The sequence below is a fragment of the Barbus barbus genome (assembly GCF_936440315.1).
Source record: "Barbus barbus genome assembly, chromosome: 14".
In the NCBI taxonomy this organism is placed as follows: Eukaryota; Metazoa; Chordata; class Actinopteri; order Cypriniformes; family Cyprinidae; genus Barbus; species Barbus barbus.
In genome coordinates, this window is record NC_136742.1 from 2,495,009 (window position 1) to 2,512,639 (window position 17,631).

The following is a 17,631-nucleotide window of genomic DNA, read 5'->3' on the forward strand; positions in this document are numbered from 1 at the left end:
GCGCTTCACCGACATTCAGCTCTATTAATGTAGGAACTGAAATCATAAGATCGCTAGTGAGCCTCACATGTGTGTCTGGCTGAGTGAATCAAACAGACAGAAGCGTTTTACTTCCTGCATCTCATGACTCCAAAGCTACGCGTGGAAGAATATTCCTGCTGTCGAGCCAGATTTGATGCTCATATGCCTAACTGGATCAGAGCTGCCAAGCGGGAACATGATGCCACTAGTGACGTCACAATCAATCCGCTCCCAGTTATTATTTCAGTTAAAATGCACAGCCTGCAAAGTTTTTAAAGACCTGCACAGATTAATACTGTCCCTACAGAACACTCAAAAAAATCTTGATGCAAAAACTAATTGAACAGGCTGCAGTATATATTCACCTGCAAAACTGGGTAACTACACTACTACTACTAATATAACTACTACTAATATATCATTACATACAAAATATTGGTTGAGTAATATTGGATTTTTTTTTTTTAATAATAATAATAAATGATACGTTTAAAAAAGGGAATAAACTGATTATTTTGCCAATACTAGTGAAATCTACATATTAAATGTCAAATAATGTTCTTAGTATTTTCTTCCTATGATGATGTACAAGTAAATGCCAGATATAGCTGTAACTAAAAACATAAGATCCACAAAGAAAATGAATAATGTGAGACGTTTAATAATAAACAAGCCTGAAATATACAGAGACTCTTTGATTTGAAATGTCTTGTGTTACTCCTAGCTCATTCAAACAGATGAAGCAGATCAAATATGCATCTTACAACTATCTTCAACACATTACAACAAAGTAAACTCTATCAAAATTCATCAACAGCAGATCATAAGCAAACACCTGGCACAACTGCATTATTCATTGAATGCAAACTGCTCTGAAACTGCAGGCCTGCAGAAACAGTGCCACGTTTTGACTTTGAACATGCAGAGCTCACATTTATTTAATGAAATCATAGCCCATTTGAACTTTAATCAGCACATTAAGCTGTTTTGCGATTCCTGTTTTTCTGCTCCTAAATGTAATACCTCTTAAAATGACAATGAAGACTTCTGTAATACTATAAGACTTCATGGCATTAGATTTGTTAAGGATGCCTGCTGTCAGACCTGTGCGACTTGTGCAGCTCCACCACCTTCTCCTCCAGCTCCTTGGTCTTGTTTGGGGCGAACTGGAAGTCTGAGATGTAGTCCAGACGATGCTCCTCGGGGTCGTGGTCCCCGAGCTCCGCCTGCACGGTGTAGGAGCCCAGCAGAGCGTGTGTGACGAAGGAGCAGGGCAGCCGGCCCGAGGCGATGTCCTGCCTCAGCTGGAGGCACAGCAGATACCTGTAGAGACCAAGAGAGAAGCCATGAGCTGCCACACTCCCACAGACACCCGCAGCCTTTTCAGTGCGGCCAGCGGAGGAGACCAGATTCTGTACCTCGTGATGTCCTCCATCAGTTGCGACGGGTCCGGAGGGTAAAACTTCACACTGAACGCAAACTGCCACTGAGAGTCTGATGCAAAACACACACACAGAAAGAGAATAAGAGCGGATTAAACATAGCGCTGGGCAATAATTTTCTCGTACCAATTCGGACGGGACTAACATCTCCGTGTTTATCACAGAGGTGAGAGGCATTGTGTATAGTCATTCGGATTGATAGTATAACCACAGTTTTACTACAAATACCATGGTGAAGCTACATGGCTAGTAGTATAGCAAAACCATGGTTAATGTGTGGATACTTTAGTTTAACTATTTTTTTTTTTATTTGTAGTAAACCCATGTTTAATTTTCATAAAGGTACATATGTAATTAAACATTATGTAATTGAGTGCAGAAATGAAGGTGAGTAACATTAATCTTACCTGACGCTGATATTACAGTAGTCAGTCCTAACAGTTTACGTGATCTAGCTCTTGATTTTATTATTGTTATTTTTTATTTATTTGCCGGGAGGCAAACATGTCCAACATGCACGCGATAAGAGTGTCTACGGTAATTCACGTTGGCAAAAACACACAAAGAAACACTCTGTGAAAAGTACGTCTGTGAAACACAAATTTCTCTAACGACCCCCTGTAAAGCTAGTCCCATCCAAATAGGGCTTTTGGTGAATAAACATGAGCACTGCACGTTTCAAAAACAAAGCACGGTGCGGGTGTTCTATATTAATGTATATCTGAAGGGAACCTACTGTCTTTCGATGTTGTTTTCATTTGCTCTGATAAAGTGGCGTTTATGAGCGCAGCGCTGCTTTGTGTGCAGCCGTTACCAGATAAAAAAACAAATACTGCCGCTCCAAAAGCGCCTCCTGCTGGCAGAGAATGAGCCCGTCTCCAGCAACATGTGTTTTTATTGTTGCTCACCCTATCTGTTTTCTGCCGCAACTCTGAGCACTTTTCATATTCTTTATCCTGGCTGAAGCACTTTTGTTTCAATCTATAAGAATACGTTAAAGATATTAATAAGGCGAGTCAGACAGTTTAATATTTATCTGACGGTGATTTCACATTTCTTGTTTGTATGAAGGCTAAATACAAATAACAGGTGAACATTATTTGCACTGTTTTTATTTCCAAAATAGTATGTAATTTTATAGGAGGACATTTCATAGACTTGGCAAATTCATTTTTCTGAATTTTGTAGGTACAGACATCTGTTGTAGGCATTCTTGGCAGAGGCTTTAAAAAAAAAAAAAAAACATTTATATCGCTCATATCGATATCGGAATTATATCATATCAACTGAAATTAAGAAATATTATCATGATATAAATTTTGGCCTTATCCAGCCCTAATTAAACTAGAACAAAATTGCAGCAGAACATCACTTTCTCCAGCTCAGCTCCACTGAATATCACAGGAGTGCGTGAGTGAGTGCTTGTTTTGCTTTTGCACTTGGTTTTCAATAAAGGCCAGAAATACAAGCACAACTTCCACAAGCAGATGTGCCGTAAAGCTGCAGGGTGGAGGGACCGGCAGTGATTATGATGGAGTGCTGATGTCTGTTCAGTCAGTCAACACTAGCTCATGCTGTTCATCATTCAGACAGGAATGTTTAAAAGCCTGAAATGAGTCACAATACTGAAAGACAATGAATGTGTTTACATGGACATCAGTAATCTAATTATTTACTTTATTCTAAATAAGACAATATTATGATTAAGGTGTTTACATGAGCTGCTTTTAGAATATTCCTTTCATGTTCCTGTTTTACATGTTATAGTACATAGATCGATTATTGGTACACGTCATTACGTCCCCTCCAGAATTTGTTGTTTCAACATATAGTTTGTCTTTGTTATGATAACATTTATGACACAGTTCTGGGTAGAGATGCACCGATATAATCGGTATCGGCCGATAAAATACATTTATTTCACTATCGGCATCAATATAAGGCATTAAGAGTTAAAAAAGCGACATTAAAGCAGGCTCTATTTGACCAGATGAATCACCCGTAGTTCAAGCCAGCATTGCCAGATCCGCAGTTTTTCTCTACACTAAACATTTGTAGCATGCCTCGATCTATCCAATAATCACAAAGACCTCTGTGCTTTCTTACTTCTAATAAGAAACAAACTCTCAGCTTTCAAATCCTGTACATTATATCACGAAATACAAACAATGAATGCTGTTTTGATGCTTTTAAATGTGACGTGACAGATCGCTATTGCACCTCTGTTCAAGTTCAAGTCTCTTCCAGTTTAAGTTATAGCGCAAAATACACATGAATGTATATAAGATGTTGCAGTATGGCTTACCAAAATGTATCATGTCTGTCTAATGTAATCACTCATTCAGTGTTTCAACCGCTAAAAGATGCCAATAAAACAGACTGTGAACAGTATGTCACTTACCTCAGCAAAGTTATTCCGCTGTTCACAGTTCATTAGTTAGCTATAAAACAACACCGAAGAGGAGCTTTTTTACTTATAATTATATATGTATGTTTGAATAAATCTGGTATTAAGGTATTTATGAAGAAAACAGGAAAGTTTATGGTAACAAAAGTGGTTAACATTCAACCTGTTCTTTTTCATCAGTATTATTTGTGATTTGAATTTTGTGAACGGGCGTTTTTCTGTGCTATAAGCCAGTCTTCGGACGCTTTCACTTTCGAATTAGAATTCACGACCTTGTCACCTTTTACAAGAAAAGATAGTTGTCTGTTTTGCTTACATCTATTCAGTTTAAAAATATAACAAATGATTGAAATATGGATTAACTGTTATTCAAACTAACTTATATAACGTAATTAACAATGAGGCATGGCATAGGCTACACCAGAACGTTTAGCAAGCACTGAGAAATCAAATAAATAAAGAACATTTAAAGAAAGCCTCCATAGCGTAACGTGAGATAAAAAGCAAAAACAAAACCAGCATGTTCATCTTCTCTGGTTTAAGAAGTAGTCTTTTATTTTACTTTCGCTGGAAAACAAAATCTTCTGTCCCATCCGCCATCGTTTTCTAAGTATTCACAACATTTTTGCAGCTCGTGCTGACACGGCGAGTATTAACCAGGCTCTGCTCCTAAAGAACTCTCTTCACATGATCAGAAATCTTAAGGTCAAAGTGTACTTCGGCCGTCCGTGTCCGCGCACCGTCCGCATTATGTCATTTTCATCATCAGGAGGGCTCGCGTACAACAGCTCATACGCGAGGTGAATGTTGACAGAACGCAAGTCAAGTAGGTGGTACTGCGCATGTGTTGAGCTCGTCTGTCCGCACTAATCTGCGGTTGAGTCTACTTCAAAGCTGCGCGGACGCGGCTGTGCGCGAGACGGAACGGAACGCGGAAAGTGGAGTATACCCGGGCCTGCTGCACTATGCGGCGGCTCTGCAGCACACGCTTTATGCATGGAGCAGAGCAGACATTTTGGAGCAGCACAGACCATGCACTGGCATAAATGTGACCACGTCAAATTTTAACTTGCTCATAACTATCGGTATCGGCCGATATCATTCTGAATAATCGACTATCGGTATTGACAGAGAAATTCAGTATCGGTGCATCTCTAGTTTTGGGTGTTGCATTTTTAATTTTACAAAGGCTTCAAGTGCAGTTAATTATTTGTCATGCTATACGTGCAAACAGATGACAGTGTTGTGGAAGCCATGCTCTTTTATTTGCTGTCAAACGGTTGACTACTGCCCAGAGTGAATCCCGTCGCAAAATACGGCGAAAAGTCCTACACAGGGCTCCAGACAAAAAAATTGAGTAAGGAGCCATTGGCTCCTATAAAAGAAAAACTTAGGCGCCAAATAATTTTTTTAGGTGCCACAGAATAAAAGTGGTTTATTTTATTATTATAATTTTATTTTTCCCCCCTATTTTAACATTTCAATCATTTTGTCATGTGTTTATGTCTTATCTTTTCTAGGCTTTATCAGCATTTTAATCCATCTTGTAGATGATCAGGTCGACCGGGGGACTAAGGTTCACTTAAAGTGTGAATTAAATGTCTTTTACAACTTGAAATATACAGTCACAAAGAATTGTTCGTTACACAGAATCTGTACCAATATCATGGACCATAAGCATCACTTGGCCACTGAGTGCAGTGCATCCTATAAATGTTGTCACGTCTTTCACACATTCAGTCTGTTTTTCTTCATTAGTAAAATGCAATTTTATAGGAGGAGTTGAATCATGTGCAACAGAATAAGTAAAAATATTAATATGCAACAGCGCATGAATATAGCAAAACGCTCCTCTTTATAGTTATTTTTCTAGCTGACTGATGAGTTTATGGACACTGAGTGGTTATTCTGAGGTAAATGTATTACAATGCAATGTTTACAAGCTTTATACATTTCCTCAGTTTGAAACACTGAACGAGCTTTTACATAAAACATTTCAGCAAGTTGTACTATAGGCTTTCTTATTGCCTACCTTTTAATCATGTTCATTTCATACTGTAGTAGTAAATCGAAATATATAATGGGTTCACTTGCTGCTTTAACTGAGGTGCTAAAGAGATCGCGCCTGCGCATTAAGTGCGATACTCTCCGCTCGCGCGATCCGGACGCATACACGGACCGTGTGGACGCGGGGTACTGGTGTTTATATTACCCAAAGTGTGCGCTTGTGGTCCGCATTAAAGAGCACCCAAACCGCATCATTTGAATTTCGTAGCATTTTAAAGCTGATACTTTGTTTATTAAAAAGTAAGACAGCACAAAGCTTTTAGCGATTACTGGATGGCAAGTGCGCTTCAAATAACAGGAAGTCCATGCATTAACAGAACACAGCATATAGACTAAGATCTCGATAAGTATCCACAGAGCTGACAGCTTTACCTGTTGAAGTTGTGCACGAAATAGACACGGCTTTTCTGCACTTGCACTTTGGGGCTGTTTACAACTGGTCACTTCATGCATCTTTTTCCTGATCGGATAGCTATCAATGCAACAAGCATCACCGCGGATGAGTAGCGGAGTATTTCTTCAGCAAGCGACGCGCAAACTGAATGAACCTGAAAGTAAGTCGCAGACGCTCAACACACAATCTTCTTCATTAAAAGTAGCGAGACTAGCCTATCTTTCCAGTGCTGATGCCGCGCGCTCTCTTATCGCGGTCTCTGATATTGAAATTAGCTGATAATTAATAAAATTATCCATTGCTTTCATTGACGTGAACTCGTTATATACGTTATATTTGCATATGAAGCGGGAATTGAAGAACGGATTTATATCCGTTTTGCGAAGACACATTTATGTGGCCAAGTGTAAATGGGGAAACGTTTTAACAATCATATAGATATCCGATCAGAGAAAATGCATGAAGTGACCAGGAGTAAACAGGCCCTTTCAGGTCTCTCTCACTGCGTTCAGCAGACTGTGCGGCAGAGACGAGGACTGTTTGAAACTCTCTTCCAGTAAAACTTTGATGCGCATCGTCTTATGTAAGTTTAATACGTGAACATAATAAAAGATGTGAGCGCAAAACAATCGGGGAAAAAGTCCTTTCATGCAAATTATATATAGTCGCCAGTGGCGACCTCAGCAAAAACTTCACTCGCAAATTAATATTTTTGGTCGCAAATGCGACCATTTTAATCGCAGTTTGGAGCCCTGCTACACGACGGTAATAATGTGATTAAGGTATGTCCATGTCTATATTGCACTTCCATAATGCGACTAAAATAATACTCCACATGTCTTAATTCGATTTACTTTGAGTATGACTTTAGCCGGATTAAGGTAATCAAAAATCTCTGTTTACATGGTAGATTCTTAATCAGAGTATTGTCTTAATCGTGTTAAAATTGGAATATTGTTGTCCATGTAAATGTACTGAATGACAGTTTTGAGACTCTATTAGACAATCTAGATTAGTGACTCTTCATTGTACATTGAGTCAAAGCTTTTGGCAGTCAAAAATTCACAGTATCCACCTTATTTTAAGGTGGAAGTAAGCTATTTTCTGTGAAAATGCGAGACTTCCGGTTCATTAGCCGCTGTGGGGAAATAATGAGAAGAATAAAGTGCTGTATCGGTAAAAGTGGTTGCACTACAAACCTGTGTGTTCATAATTAAATACATTAAAAAATATGGTAAGACACACCAGTTTGCAATATCAAGCAGCAAAACAAGCTGTTTTGGAAGCAAATGACACCGGAAGTCAGAGACATTAAATTTACAAACGTCCGGCCTGCTCTTCTGGGAAACATAAGGTTAATAAAACACTGATGTCAACACCAGGATGAAGGTAGTTTATGTTGTGTGGGTCATTGTGTAGTTTTGTAGTTTTTGAGGATAGTGAGATTACATTACATGGTCAGTCCATGCTGATATCTAAGCATGATTGAGAAATTCATCAGAGAAATGAAGGAACACCAGACAGACAGATGGATGAGAAAGATGATGAAGACATGAATGATGCTGCTGAGAACTAATCATTAGTGATGTGCTCAAATGACAAATCTTGGCTAAAATCTAAAAATTCTGGACACACTGGGGCAAAATGTTTATTTTAAATTAGACTGTTTGGCAAATGGAAACTGAACTTGCAAAACTTTTCATTTTAACTGCAATATGCTTTCATGTGCTCTGGATTTTGCATCTCATCGCCAGTGTTATTTTACTACTCATTATTTAGACTATTACAATTTTTATTAATATTCTGAATTAGTTTCTTATTATATCTTCTGTTTTCTATTTAATTTGTAAGATTTAGTAAGATATTTTTGTTTGTTTTTGAATTTCTGTATAGCTATTATTAAATTTAATTTCAGTTTTAATTACTTTGGTACATCAAGTTAAACTAAATGAAAGTGATGCATTAACAACTAGTCGAAACAAAATAGTTTTTTTATTTATTTCAGTTAACATTCATTTCATTTCAAGTGATATTTTTTATGGTTTTACTATAATAACCCTGCATATTTTATATTCAGGCTGTTTAACAGTAAGATCTTCAGTCAGTAATCAAGTTTCTGTTTTGTTATCGACAAAGAGATATGCGTAAAAAAAAAAAAACTTTGCGAAATTTGCTGTCTACAGCCTGTTTCCATCCAACTGGCCTTTTACCGATAAAATGGTGTGCGTCATGACGTCATCCCTTTAAAAAACTAATTGTCGCATAAGTTTTGGTGTATCGCCAAAAAATGTTGCCCTTGAGCTGTTTCCATACATAATTTATCCTATTGCGTAAATTATAGGCTAGGCTAGCTGTTCTTCATCCATTTGAAACAACAAAACAAAAAAAGCCTATATTAAATTGTATAGGCCTACATAAAATAATTTTTATTAAGTGTCATGAGTTTTTTTTTTTTTTTTTTAGTACTTTGTTATAGACTAGATAGATAGGCCACTGTTGATAATCAAGCAATGCTCATAAACAGTTGCAGTTGTATTATTATAATTTTTCTGATTAACGTTTATAGGAAATAGGAAAGTTCATTCCGGTTATTTTATTTCTCCTAACCAACGGTCGTTAAGCCATATTAACCGTTAACCGACAAGATTATGTTAAATTCCAATTAAATTTAATTTAAATTGATAGTTGGCTTGACCCATTACAAATACCTAAATTTATTTTCAAGGGATTCATTTTATACACGCAAAAAGCAGCATAAACAACATGAACGTGAGGATTCACGCATCTGCGAACGGAGAAAAACATAAGCTATTGTATATAAAAGAAACAGGCCCATATGCAAAATATATTTTTCTAAATAATTAATGAATTAACAAAACGAAATAAAAAAAACTGCAACAATTAGCAGCCTATATGCAGAATTTCGGTTCATTTTTGTGATGCACTCGAGAAAGCGGCAGTTTTCCTTTATTTCACAAAAGTACGTTTTGTTTTTATTGTGAATGTACACAAATAAAATAAATATTTTGACTAGTTTCGAATAATGTCTTACTCTTATATGACCACAAATGAAGGAGTAGGCTAGTGCAAGTTTCCACTTTTACCAAGGAAAAAACCCCCCAAAAAACACAAGCGATCGTGCCGGCGCCTCACGCGCAGTATAGCCTACTGACTCCACACCGCAGCCTGTTCATGTCATAATAAAATACAGTCAGCCAAAAATATCGAAGAAACGTGAAAAAAATATTTTATTTCCCCTCACTACACAACAAATAATTTCAATTTAACGGTAGAAAGAACAAAGCAAGAATAAAAATATAAGAAGCTAACAAGCCAAAACGAATTAATTTAAACTTTTGTACTTCACGTTGCAATATGTAAAACAAAATGTGCTTGGCATAATATCACAGGGTTATGGTGGTCAAGATGAAAGGCACGGACTACAGGCTATTTAAACTGAACAGCGCACTGTAAAAAAAATAATAATAATAACGTAGGCCAGCCTACTAACACCAAATTAAGATAAGTATGTTAGAGAGGTAACTCCTCTTTTTCTTACCATGTGTAAAATAATTTTAGATACAATTGAATAATATGAATATGATTTAATGCGCTTTTGAACTACAGGGAAACAGTGCTTTAACATGAGCAACACTATGAACATGAGCTGCCTATAGGCTAATTCTGTCATGTGACACCACATTTATTTGCGTTAAAGTCCCTCTTCTCGACAAAAAGCGTTTCCAAACAAATTTTTGCGACATTTGAAGTATCGATATGGAATGCGCTAAAGTTAAACGGAAAAAGATTTTGTCGACACATGAGAAATTTAATCGATAATTGGCATTTCCATCAGCTATATCGCAAATAATTTTAAAGCGCTAAATATTTTTTCGCTAAAAAAATCCTTGGATGGAAACCTGGTTAGTGATCATGTCATGATCAAACATGAATCACTTCAATGAATGCTGCTTTGTTATTAGACCTAAAATTGTGGTTCCTGTTCATATTTTTGACAAATTTCCTTATTCAAGTTTCACTGAAAACACATCTCAGTTCTCTCATGAACCAGTAATAATTGATCTGGAGCTGGTGGGATTGTTCACAGCTGAACCGAAGCTCTGTACAATAAGCTGAATGACAGCACTCACAAATTCAGCTATGAATGAGGCAACAATCGCCCAGAAGTGAGACAGAAACGCTCCCTGTGATGCTCTGTTGGGTCGGTGGAAGGAAATGAGGTGAACATAATCCATGAGCTCACTCACTATACAGACATAAAGCACATGGCAGAATGAGTGGAATGATGTGGTGAACTTTAGTTCAAACTGTGCTGTGCGCCGACTCGGGGTCAGAGGTCAGGACTCAGCGCAGCAAAGTCAACCTCATTTTTTCAGTGAGAGTCTCTCGAAACGAGGACACAGCTGCCATTTTTATAGATGTGTCCTTCAGAAGGAGAGCTGCTCGTGCGTTTCCTCTCTCTCTCTATCAGTCTGTCCTGATTTTCTATTTTCAGCTCTCCTCCAGACGCTCTACAGACGCAGGAACTGAGTCATAACAGCAGATAAGACGTCTGATTCACCTGTGTGTGTGTGTTTGTGTGTCTCATATATACAGCACCTGACTGCATGTCAAACAATGGCACACTTCAGAGTGAACAGGAAGTGTTCAGCAACACTCACTCATTCACCCGCAGTCCAGTGCTATCCACCTTTTTCTTGCCATAAAAATGGGCAGTTTATTTCAGTCTCATCTTACTAAGATATATTATTGGCGATCTAGAGCGAAGACTGATATTTAGATCATTTTATGTAAATATCTGCTGTGCTGTTAGAAAGATCTCATTGATTTACATCAGAATTTCATTATATAAATATCAGTATCTACAGCAAACTACATATTTTTGCTCAGTTTGGGCTTCTAAATAAAACAGAGTCAATAAAAAAGCCTGATGCATCAAATATGATACTCAACAAAGAGCACATATGCCACGCGTCATTGTGAAGATGAAACATCAGAATCATGAAACAGTCAGCTGACAGCAGGCATCAGTGTTTTGTTGATGGTTTTGATTATGTTTGTGTGGTGTGAATGAGGAATCTGCTCTCACTCCACCCTGTGCTGTGTGCGTCACTACAGCGCTCTGATAATTCCAGCAGCAGATGTGTGCGAGGACGACCGAGCCAGAGAGTCCGTCATACTGTCAGTTACACAAACCCACCCAGACCACCACATAAAGAGAAAGAGACAGCACGTACTGCGGGTCTGCCGCTTGATCTCCTTGGTGGGGTCCAGCCAGCACTGCAACACAGAAACACAGAGAGTCAGTCAGACCGCCGCACTGAACACAGCATCCTGAGACTGAGAGTCGGAGCGACTCTGCTGTGAGGAGGAGAGCTCACGATGCAGTCCTCAAACACATCGTCTCGTTGCATTCACATTCACCTCAACTTGACCGTGGATTCACATACTTTGTGATTGCATTTCAACCCATTTTTCATTTACACTTCTTTGCTGTTTGCATTATTTCAATTCAATTTAAAGTTTTTTTTTTATCATAAGTGACAATTTGCACATTGAAATGCTTAGGTTGAGGCTCAGGCGTTCTACATTAGTGCAATACAATACGTGCAACATAATAATAATACAAAAACCTCTATTCTATTATATTGTGCACTTTGCGTTGTATGGTGTGGCAATTTCTTCAAAAATCTCAGTTAATCAATCTCTTTAAAATGTTCATATATATAACTAAAGTAAACTATGATTTTCATGATGCAGAAAAAGCAGAGGAATCCCAGAATCCAGTAATAAAAATGCAATTTACTGTAAAAGGTTGAATATCATTTAATTTGGCAAATTCTGGACTAATAAATCAAAAGTAGTGCTGTAAACATTATTAAATCACGATATAGACTAATGTCTGAATATTAAATAATATAATAACAATAATACAGTTTATTAAAACTATTTGATCAATTTGACCCATTACCACACAATTTTTGTCAACTTTTTAATTCAAACAATAAAGTTGTTATGAAGTAGCCTACTTTGCATAAGGCCTCGATTACTGGCTCAATCAGCTGCACTGAATGATTGATAACAGATTCACAGAACTAGAAAAACAACATGCCTGGCCAATCCCATGATTCACCTCTAAAGTAAACGTACACGCTTTCATCATCAACTTCATGCTTCACCACCAACAGCAATACAAAGACTGATGTGACTGATCTGCTACTGATCACAGCACAGTCTTGGGTTTGATATCAGCGAATCAGTATCAGTGTTTGTTTGGTATCAGTGTTCTGGAAGAGAGCCAGTGACAATGTGATCTCACAGGATAGACAACTTAACCACTTAAACTTGGCTCTGTTCCTCGCAAAACATCATTCAATACAGCGCATGAGTCACGCAGACTGCTGTTGGCGTTCAGATGGGTTTCGCTGTTTCTGGAGTTCATGCATCTGGCAGATGCTCTTATTCGCTCCATCAGCTCATGCACTGAACATGAACAGGAACACATGGCATGGATAACGTCAGTGTGTGTTGTGTGATGTTTCTCATGAGTGAACTCACCCTATGATCAACGTTGTCTTTAAAGCTCAAACCGAAGTAATCCTTCTCCAACAGATTCAGGTGATCGCAGACTTGAAAAAACAGGTACTGGCCTTTCGCCCGTTTCTAGAGAGACAATGAAGAAGAAAGAGATGAACACACTTTACTCACATAGACCATTCTGCCATAATTTACTCACTCATGTCATTCCAAACCTTTAAGTAAATGGGCTCCAAAACAAACAAAACTTTCATTGTATGGACAAAAACAATGGGACTTTTTTTTATTTTTTTATTCTATGGAAGAAAAACTATAATGGTGAGTAAATGAGGACAGAAGTGTGATTTTTGGCTGGTATGTAAAATATTCCTGTAAATGCCAGCGCTGGCACTGGAGCGAGTCTGAAATGGTGACTGCGTGGAGTCTGGGTCGCTCACAGACGCCGGGTCATAATGGGACTATTGGAGCAGCCGGACCTCGGCTGAAGCGGTCAGTGTGAGTGTGAGTGTGTGACTCCTGAGGAATGAGAGGCTGGTTCGAGCTCAACAGTGTTTCTCTTCTTCAGAGAGCTCCTCTCCAGACACCAGGAGCTTCCAGCATTAGTCACTGAGGAACATCTGAAGACAGAGAACAGCGCTGCATTCATCTGTCTGCTCCAGACATCCCTTACGCTCAAGTGCTTATGCACAGTTTTTAAAACTTAAATGTAGTTATCCATCCACCTCTGTCTCATGCCCCATGTATACATCATCTGAAAGCTTTGAAAATTAATATTTGAAAATCTGGAATCTGAGGGTGCAAAAACATCTAAATATTGAGAAAATCGCCTTTAAAGTTGTTCAAATTAAGTTCTTAGCAATGCATATTACTAATCAAAAATTAAGTTCTGATATATTTATACATGGGTATCAATGACGTCACCTTTTTGTTGTGGCCGCCATCTTTAGGACCGTAGCGCCCGCGCCACGAACGTCTATGATTCCAGGGGAAATGGCAGAAACGGGCTGCGCTAACGTTAAAATCGCTCATCTCTCTGATAAAGAAAAGCAACGCTATTACAAGAAAATTGATATTTTGGGTTTTGATCCGTATTTACTTCCGAATCAACTTCTGACCCCGCTGAAATCTGTTGTTAACTTGCCAAACATGTCTTTTGGCGACATTTACATCTACCTCGTCCACAATCCTTCTCCATACAGCGGGGAGTCCCTCAAGGCATACAAGAGCACTGAAGCGTACATGTATTTTAAATCAGGATGGGTGAATGATCCTCGAGTTTATCATCTGGAGATGAAGAAACTTTTCTTATTTACAGGAAAGGTAAGATATTTGTTTACTTAACTTAACTAGCTAGTGGTGTAACAATACCCTAATTTCACGATTCGATACATATCAGAATACTAAACTCACGATACGATATTATTGCGACACTCCAAGACATTTAATAAAAGGTTAAGAAAAAATATACTGTTGATTAAATGCTAAATTTGATATAACATTGTGGGTGTAAATGAATAGGCTTGGACAGTGGTCTGACACCAGAATAAATATATTCATGATTCTGAACCTGAAAATACAGAATTATTTTAGATCAATATGCTTGCACTCTGTCACTGGCTAGATATATTTAAAATAATGTAACTTAGGCCACTTCTTACTGGTAACATAAGACTTATAACATAAGCATTATCAGGACCCACTAATATTCCCCAATTATTAGACATTATATTCAACATAATATATTGTAGTTTAATGTAGTACTGACTCTGAAAACGTAAATTTTCTCACAGGGTCATTATTTTTTTTTGGCTGAACTATCCACGATACATATTGTTGCATTTTTGTATTGCGATATATTGTGACACAATATATTGTTACACCCCTACTAGCTACTCTACTAACTTGCTACGTGGTGCTAGCTAGGTGGCAAAGCTAGGTCAATGCTAGGATAATAATTAACAATTGCCAATCGAAAACATAATGTAGAAAATAGCTATGAGTCTTAGATAATGTTATATGTTGAACTTCATTGTTAATCTGGCTATATTGCAAATTTTTTAATTCTCAATTTGTGTTTCATACTTAAGGTTAAGCATTCACAAAACCTTTCTGTGACCCCAACACATCCCTGGATCACAGTCCAAGAGGACGGGACAGTGCTTATGGCTCATTGCACCTGTAAGGCAGGCCTAGGAGAGGTCTGCTCTCATGCAGCAGCTCTTCTGTACTCGGTGTTGGCTGCTGCTGATATTAAAAACGGGCAGGCTTGCACCGAGAAGCCTTGTGCTTGGGCTCAGACAAGTATGAACTCTGTCAGAGGGGTCCCATATGAAGAGATCTGCAACATCAGTTTCTCTCATAAACAAGAGCCATGTTCAAGCCGTGAAGATCAAGGTCCTGGTTGTCCTGATATCAGACCATCAGATAAAGACTGCCAAGCATTCTTTGAGGCGCTTCATAATAGTGAATTGCAGGAGTCCAAACCAAAGAAGAGTGCCATCCTCTCTGTCATTGAGGGCCACTCCCACAGGTAAGATGCTCTGCTCCACAGAGAGACTGAAAAGCTCTTTTGTGGCTTGCACATAATACTTTACAACTCATCTCAGTTATGACAGGGGAAAACAAAAACATGGGCTAATTATAATGAGTAATTACTACAGGACTAGAATATTTAACTGTACATTTGATCTTTTGTCACTTTAAATAGTCTGGACACTATATATTGTCACTTAAAATGTCTTGTTTCTGTTTCTCTATCACAGGTACATCCCAAAGGTGATGCAACTGGACTTGCCAGCTCCTCTTTCCACTTTGTACTCAAGCACCTGGCTGGAGATGGACTTTTCCTTGCTGCTGATTGAGAGTACCAAGGTCTTTGATGATCTACATCTAACGAAGCAACAGGTAAACATTATAAACATTCTCCTTTTAGTTTGACCTACTTCATTTGTATTGGAGTGTAATATCCATAATGATCAGGCTGTTTTGGTACAACTCTTAATATTTCAGTGTATCAGTTCAGGTGAAATAAATGATAAGCCTTTCCATTTTGAAAGTATTCCTATGGATGATTTTCTTGAATGTAATCAGTTTTAGTCAATCTATACACTTCAGTGGTAGTTAATCTCTAAATAGTCATGTGTCACTAACTTTTTGCCCAGTGTTTGATAGTTGAGGAGGAGACCAGGGAGCAAAGTAAATCTAGAGTATGGTTTGATCAGAGGGCAGGAAGAGTCACAGCGTCAGTTTTCAGTGAGGCAGCCAGAGCAGGCACACCTGCGTCCTTGATCAAAAGAATTTGCTATCCCCGTGCTTCTCGGTTCTCAACTGAGGCAACAAGGTACATCGATAACAGAACAGTTTCATAGGAGAGCTATTCTTAGACCTACTGTGCAAGACAACCATGCATAAAGCAAGATTAATTGGTCTAGTTTGTTCTAAGGCTTACAGCTTGTGTACAATAGTGCTTGCAAGTTTGTGAAGCCGCTGTTTATAAGCCAGTAAATCAATGCTTTTTTTTTTTTTTAATTGTCATAATGCACCACCTGGTAAATGATAGACATGTTCACATTTGAATGTGAGAGCTTGTAGAATACAATGTGAGAACTTGCAGAACAAAAATCTGACCTTGTATGTTAAAATTTGCACTTGTAAAAAATATTCACACACGTGATCTGAATTTGAATTCACACAAAGAAAAAAAAAAACACTGTCAAGAGAGCTTGCATCACAAAGTGGCAAATCTGTGCGCCTCGGCTTTTGCATTACATGTTTGCAGCTGTCATGTTTATGTACATATCAATCTACACATTTGTCAATATTTTTTTTCCTGTGACAGGTGTGTAAACATTTCTACAAGTGCAAATTGTCAAGTTACAAGTACAGATTTTTTTGTTCTGCAAGTTCTCACATCGTATTCTACAAGCTCTTACATTTTGCACCATACTGTATTAACCTGCATGCTTACATTCCAATCTTTGTTAGATGGGGTCAACAAAATGAGGACAGAGGAAGGGAAAGCTATGTTGCTATGATGCAAGACCACCATGAAGACTTCCAGGTGAGGGCATCAGGGTTCATCATCAACCCAGAACTCCCCTGGATTGGAGCATCACCTGATGGTGTGGTAGCCTGCACTTGCCATGGAGATGGCGTTTTAGAGATAAAATGCCCCTTCAAAACCAGGAACTGCTCCCTCACTGAAAGCTGCAAGGATTCCTCATTCTGTCTTGGCATAGGAGAGGATGGGGTCATGGCACTGAGACATTTCCACAAGTACATGTATCAAGTGCAGGCACAAATGCACATTGCAGAGGTGTGTTACTGTGACTTCATGGTGTGGACACCACAGGAAGTTTTCACCCAGCGAATTCTATATGATCCTGTCTTCTTCCATGATGCTTATGGCAAAGTGGTGAATTTCATCAAGACTGGAGTGCTCCCTGAGCTGCTGGGGAAATGGTATACAGCACCACGCCTTACTCCCATAAACATCACAGCCACAAAACAGCCTGAAGTGGGATGCTACTGTGGTCAACCTGCAGGCACAGATGTCGTCATTTGCACATCTGCAAATTGTAGGCGAAAGCACTTTCACAAGACCTGCCTTAAGCTGACCAGGGTGCCTAAGACATGGAAATGTGTGGAGTGCAGAAAACAAGTTTAGTATTACCAGTCTTAAATATTAGAAGTGTGTGTGTGTATGTATAATATATATGTAATGTGTATATATGTATATATTT

At 38.4% G+C, this 17,631-nt stretch overlaps 2 protein-coding genes across 13 annotated transcripts in view; one reads left to right on the forward strand and one right to left on the reverse strand.

Moving 5' to 3' along the window:
• Positions 1 to 17,631, reverse strand: part of LOC306880535 (protein 4.1-like) — a 113,278-nt gene that overhangs the window by 36,916 nt on the left and 58,731 nt on the right. For all 12 annotated transcript variants that reach the window (XM_079434114.1, XM_079434108.1, XM_079434107.1 and 9 more), the window contains 4 exons: positions 12,911 to 13,015; positions 11,590 to 11,632; positions 1,440 to 1,515; positions 1,126 to 1,344 (listed from right to left, as the gene is read on the reverse strand). In XM_079434114.1, coding sequence (XP_079290240.1) covers positions 1,126 to 1,344; positions 1,440 to 1,515; positions 11,590 to 11,632; positions 12,911 to 13,015 — 443 coding nt within the window. The remainder of the gene's footprint in view (positions 1 to 1,125; positions 1,345 to 1,439; positions 1,516 to 11,589; positions 11,633 to 12,910; positions 13,016 to 17,631) is intronic.
• On the forward strand, positions 13,861 to 16,581 carry LOC306880538 (uncharacterized protein). Its single transcript, XM_079434123.1, has 3 exons — positions 13,861 to 14,209; positions 14,977 to 15,419; positions 15,652 to 16,581. The coding sequence occupies exons 1-3, from the start codon at positions 13,865 to 13,867 to the stop codon at positions 15,824 to 15,826; spliced, it is 963 nt and encodes a 320-aa protein (XP_079290249.1). The 5' UTR covers positions 13,861 to 13,864; the 3' UTR covers positions 15,827 to 16,581.